Source organism: Halyomorpha halys, unplaced genomic scaffold (assembly GCF_000696795.3).
Source record: "Halyomorpha halys isolate HHAL.00 unplaced genomic scaffold, Hhal_1.1 Scaffold215.1, whole genome shotgun sequence".
Classification (NCBI taxonomy): domain Eukaryota; kingdom Metazoa; phylum Arthropoda; class Insecta; order Hemiptera; family Pentatomidae; genus Halyomorpha; species Halyomorpha halys.
The window spans coordinates 1,704,436-1,713,634 of record NW_027107820.1 but is presented as its reverse complement, the minus strand read 5'-3'; the positions used below and the strand labels follow the sequence as shown (position 1 = coordinate 1,713,634).

General features: G+C 27.7%; 1 protein-coding gene across 3 annotated transcripts in view; it reads left to right on the top strand.

Moving 5' to 3' along the window:
- Positions 1–848: 848 nt before the first annotated feature.
- The window catches only part of LOC106679725 (inactive dipeptidyl peptidase 10), a 150,607-nt gene continuing 142,256 nt past the window's right edge, over positions 849–9,199 (top strand). For 2 of the 3 annotated variants that reach the window (XM_014419042.3, XM_014419040.3), the window contains exon 1: positions 853–986. In XM_014419042.3, coding sequence (XP_014274528.1) covers positions 900–986 — 87 coding nt within the window. In that variant the 5' untranslated portion in view covers positions 853–899. Of the gene's footprint in view, positions 987–9,199 lie in introns of all 3 variants that reach the window. The other variant, XM_014419043.3, reaches the window with a different exon arrangement.

The window sequence follows — 9,199 nt, the reverse complement described above, 5'->3', positions numbered from 1 at the left end:
GCAGTCTCCCTGCCTAAGCCCATAGTGTGTGCGGACTAAACTGATTCCGTTGAAAACTGAAAATTGAAACTAGCTCCTGAATCAACACTTTCAATAACAAGTAGCAGTAGGAAAGTAATAAGAGTTAATCTGTATACATGTTCATACCGTAATCCGTAAACCATAATCCATGAGTATAAGGCAGAAAAACGTAAATTGTCTTAGATGTGAGAAATACAAAGCATGAGTTTAATGAGCCACTGGATCTAATGCCCCAAAGGGGTGCTGCTCTGCCTGGACATACTTTCTCGATCATTTTCTGTTAAAATTTAATTGTTTCTATTATTTTCAAAATACATTTACACCCAAAAACATAGCATACATAAAATATATCAGTTTTATGAAAATAGAAGTCTGTGATACTTTGTAATCCCCATCACCTCCAAAAACACGCACATAAAATCTTGAATAACATTTTAATAGTTTAAAAATTAATGCATCATTCTATTTATATCTCGTTTGAACTATCGATGTAAAGAACACTTATATTATTTTTTCAAGAATTCTTTTCAGATTTATCTACAATGAAGTATTAATTTTTATTTTGTAAAAATTGTATATTCATTCCTCCCATAAGCTGGAGAACATGACGTTAGATTCCAAATCAGAAAAAAATATACTTTTTTTTTTTTTTTTAATTAAAAGTTGTCACAGTTTAAATGTAGAAATAATTTTCCTTAAGCATGATATTATACTTCGTAATATACTGAATGGAAATCGTAGTTAACTTTAAACAAATAAATAAGTAAAATCGATCTTATTATAAATTTTAAATAATGTAGTAAGCAATATTTTGGGAGTATGATTCATTATTAATGATGTTGATCTCTTGTTGCAGGGGAGATGGGCGCTGAGACGAGATGCACGCTGCGATAGAGAGGAACTCATGGCGCCTTCCGCCGGAGGAAATAGTTCAGGTCGCCGACCCAAGGACCAAGAAGGCCCAGGTATCAATATCGATAGATCATTTAAAATAATCGATACAGAACAATGTTAAATCTAAATTCTTGAAGTGTGCAACCCGTTATCACCAGAACTGTTCAATGGAAGGAGTAATTCCATCCTGATTCCTGATGATAGCCTCTCATATTTTGTTGACATGTCATTCATACATGTTGTTACAATCGTAAATCATGTTGATTTTTACATGAAAAAATAAATAAGGATTTTATTTAACATTTAACTAAAAATACAGTTATACTCTCATATTTGATTCCTAATGAATGAAATGTTATTAAAAAAAAAGTAAATATTTTTGTTAAAAGAAAAAAGATTTATTGACAACACGTAGATATTATAAAAACTTTTTTGTTCAGATTTTTAATTCCTTGCTTGTGGAAGTCTGTTACAAATGAATTTGGCTCAAAATTATTAGATCTTTATAAGGACATTTTATTTTTGCTCTTAATTTTATAGGTTTTTTTTTTTTTAATTTTCTTAGAGTAAAAGTAATAAAAAAAAATTGTATTTTCTAAAACTTATTTTAAACTCAAATGCCAATTTCTGACACATTTTATTTAGCGTCTTTTGAAACTGACTTCCACTACTATGTTTAAAAAATAGAAGAAAAAAAAGAATTAAAAACCCCTGAGATGAATAATTTTACCGAATGATCAAAAACCAAATAATAATACATTTCATGAAGAAAGGTAACACAGGCGAAAAGGTTTGAGCTATAACATGGTGGATTAAATAATGCTCATAAATATTTATAGCTATTAGAAGGTTTATCCTCATGCATAGCATAATTACGAAACGCACGCTCACAATATTCATACATCTCACTGAACTAATGCAAATTATTCATTTTAACATAAATCCTTCGTGAAATGTTTTTCTTACCTGAAATCGCATAAATTTTTGAGAGATTCATGACTATTGGTAACTAAGCCAATAATAAATTGTAAATGGTTTAAAATGTGACAAAACTATGTCTCTTACTTCTTAATATTTCACTAGTTTTTATTTGGAAAACAAAAACAATATTTATGAATTTTCAGTTCATAGGTAAATTTTTTTAATCTACTGACTCATTAAATTTTTTGATGACTTAATTTTGTCCTGAACTAGGAATTATATAAAACTTTTAACTGCTCTAATCGTCCGAATCAACGTATTCTTTTTTACTAGAAATATCTGCCAATTATTAATTAATTAACAGAATAAATAGCCATTGAAATAAATTCATGTAATTATGATGTGAATTAATGTTACAATTTAATGACTGATTGAAAGAAATTTTTTGAATTTTACTGTAAAAATCTGATTTTTTTTTTCTTGAGATTATCTAACATCTTTTCATTTATCAGAAATCACACTGTTAAATTATAATTGTCTCATTATTTTGTAAATGACGAGTGGGTATATTAATATTAAAAAATAAAAATATGAATAGATGTGCAAAAATAATAATTTCCCATAAATGAGAATATGAATTTATTCATATTCTGACTTTTAAGTACTTTTAAGAATGTATTTAGGAACGTATTCACAGTATTAATACGAATATAATTTATGAGATCTGAATATGAATGTATTCATATTTCAAGATTTAGTTACGAATACATTCATATTTACAACTAGAAATATAAATATATTGGTGTGGAATCAGTGAGTTCATCTGCAGTTATATTCGTTCATTTGTTTATCAGCCGTGGAGAAAGAAAATAGGAGTAATGATATATATAAACATTTGTTATATATTTTAATGCAGTTCTTATGTTGAAGCCTATTATTATGTTATCTTGGTCGTTACTTTTAAATATATGTACTGACGATTTCAAAATCGCACGCTGGCTTATGGATTTATTTGACTTTTTAATTACGTTTATATAATCTATTTTTTAAAACGATTTGTTTGGCATCCGCATATTACATTATTCTGAGCGTTGTTAATACTCACAAATATATACTATCGATTTCGAGATCGAGTAAGGATCAATATTAGTGATTCTCAAATATATTGTATTTTCAAAACCAACACTTCCAATAACCCAATAATTAAGCTCAATATCAAAAAAATGAGAACCTAAAAGTCAAAATTAATTAGTATGCGAGTACGCGATTTTATAATCAATAGTATTTTCAGAAACTAAGCTCCCCATAAAATAAAATTGTTTTAAATTATGAATTACTACGCCTTGGGATACATAATAATGTGCCTTCATACTGATTAATCAGAAAAAAAGAGTCAAACAATGATTCTTATTTTCGTTTCAGCAGTAGAATCAATATTCCATTATCAATACCCATTATACAAATATACGAATATTACAGTAACCGAGTTTCTAGTAATGAACACAAATTTATAGTTTTGAATATGTATTAAATATATCAATATATTCATATTTGACCTCAATATATATTTGTATTTATAATTGATAATTTTGTAAATACGTACATGAAGGTATATTTATGAAAAAGAATATATTTGTAGAAAATTATTTTTGTGAATATGAATACGCCAAGTATATCTGGATCAAGTTGAGATTTGAGAGCCACATTAACTTATAACTTAGGATTATAATTGTCTATAAAAATAAAATTAAGATAAAAAGGATAAGTAACTGTACAGAAAAACAATTAAGACCTATAAATACAACAAAACGATAAGATAATATTAAGTAATGATAATAGACATAACTTTTGATTTATCCTTAACATTTCAGGCTATTGTATCGTGATAACTGTTTACAATGAAGAATGATTTAGTTTATTTTTAAGAAATGCAAATGATTTGCTTGGAGTAAAACGATTTTTATTTTTATTTTTAGTGGCAGAATGTACGAGTACTTTGCTTAATATTACTTGACCTTTTCTTCATTAGCATTAACTGCATCCATTTCATGTAAAAATAATTATTTTTTATTTTTACAAAAATGTGTCAGAATTATTCAAACATAAAAGTGGTAATGAGGTGTAGATAGTTGACCGTAGATTAATGATTGGAGAAGTTTTTCGGGGGGTGCGGTCAGGAAAGAACAACATAAATAAACAAAGCCATATTTATTTATTTTATGCCGACGTTTCGACCTGAGTTTCAGGTCTTTATCAGGGCTATAGAATAAAAGAGATTACAACAACATTTAGAGAAACATAAAATTGAAAAGGAATAGTATACAAACAAATTTGGAATTATACAAAATATTGAATTGAATCATAAATGATAAAAAATTAATAACTGATAATCGTGGAATTAGATGGTAGTAGATTAAAAACAGTGATAGATGAACTGTAATATCTTGTAGGTAAGAAGATATGTATAATATAAGATATGCAAGTAGTGTCTAAAAAAATAAATAAATAAATTGAATCTACAAATTGAATAATATGACAGACGATGAAAAATAGAGAGTGGCTTAGCCTCTTTTGTTCTATAGCTCTCATGAAATAAATATGGCTTTGTTTATTTATGTTGTTCTTTGCTGACCGCACCCCCGACAAACTTCTCCAATCATAAAAGTGGTAACATAGGTGGAATATATATTAAAAAAAAAGATTAGCTAAAAATATAATATTTATTCAAATGAAATAATATATGAACAATAAATATTTTAATGAATGTAATCGAGACAGGAACTTGCGACTTAATGATCCGTTGGACGTGTGTTAATTATTTCAAATATTACCGTCATCGTTCCCCTCATTACGCCGAGCTCTGAAAATGAAAATGTTAAATGTTTGCTCTCTCGGAGCGACTCGCGAGTCTAAATGAATCCTTTTAGCCAGCCGGGGGCTAACAAGTCGAATCTCTCATCCTTCAACAAAAAGCCTAACACAATTTGACTCTAATATGCAAATTTCGACCCTCCCCCTCCTCACACAAGTTCATGAATTGAGAGAGGCTTTTAAATGGTAAATTATAACACAAATGTTTAAGAAAAAAATCTCTTTCGTTTATTTTATCTATAGAGTTTCATTTGTTAATTTTATACGGGTAATAAGGAAATGTAATAACTAATGCTAAAAATTATGTTGACGAATATTCAAGATTTAAAGATGTAAGTTTCTCTTAATCTGAGTTGACATATTTACATTAAATAATTTAAAGTAAGAAAAATCAGAATAATTAGTATCAAAATTATGGCCCGAACTGGAAAAGTTTTAAAATTTTAAATTGATATATAGCAGTTAAATTGACTGTATAAAATGTAAATTATATTTAAAAAACTTTTATTTAATGTTAAATTATTTATTTGAAATTATATGTATATATTTTTTAAAAACGTTTGATTGGGGATTATTTTTATCTTGCGATATGCGAACATGGAACAGGATAATGAACAAAAACCCAGGAATGCTGTTCTGTAATAAATTCTGCTGTAATAAAAAAGGAGAATTCTTTTAGAAATAAAGTACTAATAAACTATTTTATAAGTTATAACTATAATATTTTTCAATTATTTTCTTTAAGAAATGTCCGCAACATATTCAACAAAAAGCCTAACACAATTTGACTCTAATATGCAAATTTCGACTCTCCCCCTCCTCACACAAGTTCATGAATTGAGAGAGGTTTTTAAATGATAAATTATAACACAAATGTTTAAGAAAAAATCTCTTTCGTTTCGTTGAAGATAATTATTTTATCAAAAACTTTTTATTTATTGATAAATATTACATACTACCAAAACATTGGGCAATTATTAACAGAGATAAATGATCACGTTCATACTATAATTTAAAAAAAATGAAATAAACGGAAATAAAATACTTGAAGAAGTTTGTCGGGGGGTGCGGTCAGCAAAGAACAACATAAATAAACAAAACCATATTTATTTATTTTATGCCGACGTTTCGACGTCGTTTCAGGTCGTTTCAGGTCTTCATCAGGGGTTGTGGCATAGAGGGAAGATTAGTAACTCAACGTCGGCATAAAATAAATATGATTTTGTTTATTTATGTTGTTCTTTGCTGACCACACCCCTCGACAAACTTCTTCAAGCATTAATCTACGGTCAACTATCTACACCTCATTGGAAATAAAATATATGTAAATAAATAAGATCTCTGAAATCTCTAAGATTCTGTATATGTAAACAGAAATAAAGATAAAATGAACTTAAACAAACTAAGACGGTATAAAATAAGTAAAATGTTGAACTAATATAACAATAAAATAATAATAATAATAAAATTTCCACTATTATATTTATACTCTCGACCTGAGGATCCTAGAGCCCACTCTATTCCCCACGGGGTAAAGCAAGGCGAAGATAATCATTATGTTAATTTAAAATATCATCTGTAGGAAGAGTTCAACAGAATACAAACATTAAAAATACCACAACTGCCTTTTCGGAATACAGAAATTTTGTAATTTTTCTCCTCCTTTCAACAGATTACGTAGTAGGATTTCATATTGTTATGAACTCTTTGACAGTTTACGAAAGAACTTTTTTTTTAGAATTTTTATAGTGAAAGTCTTTAAATAAAGTCTTGAACTTTATCGTTATAATTTTTGTAAGAAAACCTTTTAATATTTTACGTTCTCTTGAATCTATATCAACTGTTAAATTCCTTTTACATAAATGACCATACTTCAAGCTAATGTTTGCACCACAACCGACTTCATTGAAAATATTGCACACACTTCAATACTAGATGTTGAGGTCATTTAAACTTTAACTCATGTTTCTTCTCCAACTTCTAACCAATATTTTACTGCTCAATTCTTTATAAAAAAAATCAAATATATTAAAAATGATCTTTTTTTTTATTTTATGTAAGATTTTGCGAAAAAAATCCTTCTTACATAAATAATATTCCTTTATGGACGTTTCAAGTTTTCCTTCATATAGACAAGTGAAGAATTTTTACTGTCGTTACATAGGCCTATTAATCCATATTAGACTCGTTTATCCGTTTTGCATTCGTACGTTTGAACTAATTTTTAACTTCAATGATTATATAAAATTAGTTTTTGCTTTCCCTAAATTTTTTCCTTTAAAAGGATATTTGAGTTTTATAAAAAGCTCTATGAATTTTGCAAAAAAAAAAAAAATAAATAAATAAAAATAAACACATAAGCTTCTAAAACACAATTCCCTAAAAATGTAACTTGGTTCCTTGTTGCATATTTGGGATGCCAATAACCATTCTAGTTAAAATTTAGCCTGTTAAAAAATTATACTGGAATATTTTGCTGTGTACTCAGAATGATGAAGATTTTAAAAAGTTCAGAATATAAAAAAATAAATAAAAATATTAAAAACTTGAAATGATCTGTTACGTAAAATAAATTCAAAAAAATTATTAAATACTTAAGTAGCATCGATGACTAGCTCTTTTCAATATGTTTGTGATGCGAAGGACTGATGGAGGCAAGAAACAGTTACTCCTTTACTTCACTCTGGGTTACGAGGGCTCTTGAAGAAGCGGATGGCTCCCAGGACAATGCTTTCACTCTTGGAGGAGCTCTTCTACCCTATGAGAGAGTAACGATGGGGATAAGGACAATAAACTACTGACAGCTGCTGACAGCGATAAATATCTTTATAGTCTAAGGCAGGAAAAGTGAATTTTTTTTTTCTTTTTATCGAAAGGGCTTTTCCTTCCTATATCTAAAACTAATATTTATCACGGTTCCATGCTATGAAAAAAAATTCTTACTAGACTTATATCTAAGTGATTACCTTCTAAAATCGAATTTACATCGTTCTAGAACGTTAAAAAAACTCAAGAGCTTTAGTAGTTAGTTGTAAACAATAGAATTTTATATTTATGTAGTTAAACAAAACAAAAATCTTACCTAGTTTTATTATTCACTGTATACTATAAATTTTAAATTGAAACGTTTTCAGTAAAAGAAATGCATGTACATCTTACTTACAGGTACTATTTTGAAGTGGAGAACAAATTATTTCGTTTATACCTGAAATTTGGAGCTCCCACTACAAGTTTTCAGTTCATTAAAGATATAAATATGTTGTTGAAGTATGATGGGTTAAACATATCCAAATAAAGAGACGGGTCGCTCTAAAATGATCATAACCAACAAAATCTAACAAAACACATCAAGATAAAAATATTCTAATCTAACTGTTGTTAGCAATTAGGATAAAAATTAATCAGTTCGTAATCTTTACCGAAGGGTATTATGTTCCGAAACTGAAGATATGTTAATAGGGTCAACGTTTCTTATACTCAAAACATTCAAATAGTATTAGGTAGTTGCAAACCTTTTAAAGAGAGCTCTTATTAATAATCATACAGTATAATAAGATGAGAACTGAAGATAAAAAGTTTATAACTAATAGAACACCTTTCTAGTGACAAAAAATGAGGAAGCTCCAAAAATCAAACTTATATAACAACTAGAAGTTATATTTTTAAAAGAAGATACTATTTTATTTTTATTAACAGTTGAGGAAATTGATCAAAACGGATTTTTTAAACAGCTCAGAATTTTAAAATTGAAAATGGGAGAAATCTTCTTTTTTAGTACCTTCAATTTCAATTAAACAATCAAATCTGTGATAAATATTTTAAAATTAATTTTTATTACTCTATGTCCTGGTCATTTCTGACACGAAAGGGGAGTTTATTTGTAGGTAACAAGACTATCGATAATTTGGTAACAAGACTATAGATAAAGTGGAGTGGGTAAAGTTTTCATTTTGAGGGGCCGACACGAAATTAAAGGCAACTCCTCTAGCCCGTATTTGAACGACGCTGCTACAATTGCGAGGTTACTTACAATTTAGGTGGACCAAAAACGTTCCCTAAATTCCAATACAAATTTTTTTTACAGCATAAAGTTTACCTCATATAAAATGTAATATTATACAAATCAGATGCGAGTTTGCTAAGTTTCATTATTCACTATGTCTGACATTTATTTTAAGTTAACAGATGGATTATAAATAAAAACATTCCTCTACTTTTTTTTTTATAGAATAAAGTTTACCTCATATATAATGAATTGTGAGCAATTTTATTTGCTAAAGTTATTGGCGATAGATAATTGATTTTTTTTTTATTTCCAAATAAAGATAATATGCCTATGTTTTTTCCGATATGTAATTAAAACCTTAATTTATCGATAAAAAATTTAATGTGAAATTATTCCAGACGTTGATGAACATATAATAGAATGTATTGTTGACAGTAAAATAAATTAGTTTTAATGTAAGTTTACTAAATTTTTGAATAAATAAAA